General features: G+C 67.7%; 1 protein-coding gene across 1 annotated transcript in view; it reads left to right on the top strand.

The window, feature by feature from the left end:
* Window positions 1-204: 204 nt before the first annotated feature.
* The window catches only part of CSMD2 (CUB and Sushi multiple domains 2), a 641557-nt gene continuing 641473 nt past the window's right edge, over window positions 205-288 (top strand). Inside the window, exon 1 of the mRNA XM_024765304.1 lies at window positions 205-282. Within this exon, the coding sequence (XP_024621072.1) occupies window positions 205-282 (78 nt within the window). The remainder of the gene's footprint in view (window positions 283-288) is intronic.

The raw sequence follows: 288 nt of genomic DNA on the forward strand, positions 1-288 counted from the left end.
GAAGCGGGATTGGAGCGAGTCATTTCCGAGAGCGCAGCGCGCCTCTCCCCGGCCGGGCGGACACTTGGTTCATTCCAGCCGCAGAAGCTCAGAGCTCCCGCGTACCGGGATTTTTTCCGAGCAGAAAAAAGCTCCAGAGCTCTCCTGACCTCCTTTCTCCTCCACAGCGAGGGGAGCCTCTCCCTCGGCGCTGCCGGTCGCGCCATGCCGCGCTCGCGGGGACGGAAGCAGGGGCGCTGCGGCTGCCCCGCGGGGAGGGCTCGCGCCGAAGCCGGGATTTCGGTGCTT

This window comes from Neophocaena asiaeorientalis, unplaced genomic scaffold, assembly GCF_003031525.2.
Source record: "Neophocaena asiaeorientalis asiaeorientalis breed wild unplaced genomic scaffold, Neophocaena_asiaeorientalis_V1.1 scaffold409, whole genome shotgun sequence".
Classification (NCBI taxonomy): Eukaryota; Metazoa; Chordata; class Mammalia; order Artiodactyla; family Phocoenidae; genus Neophocaena; species Neophocaena asiaeorientalis.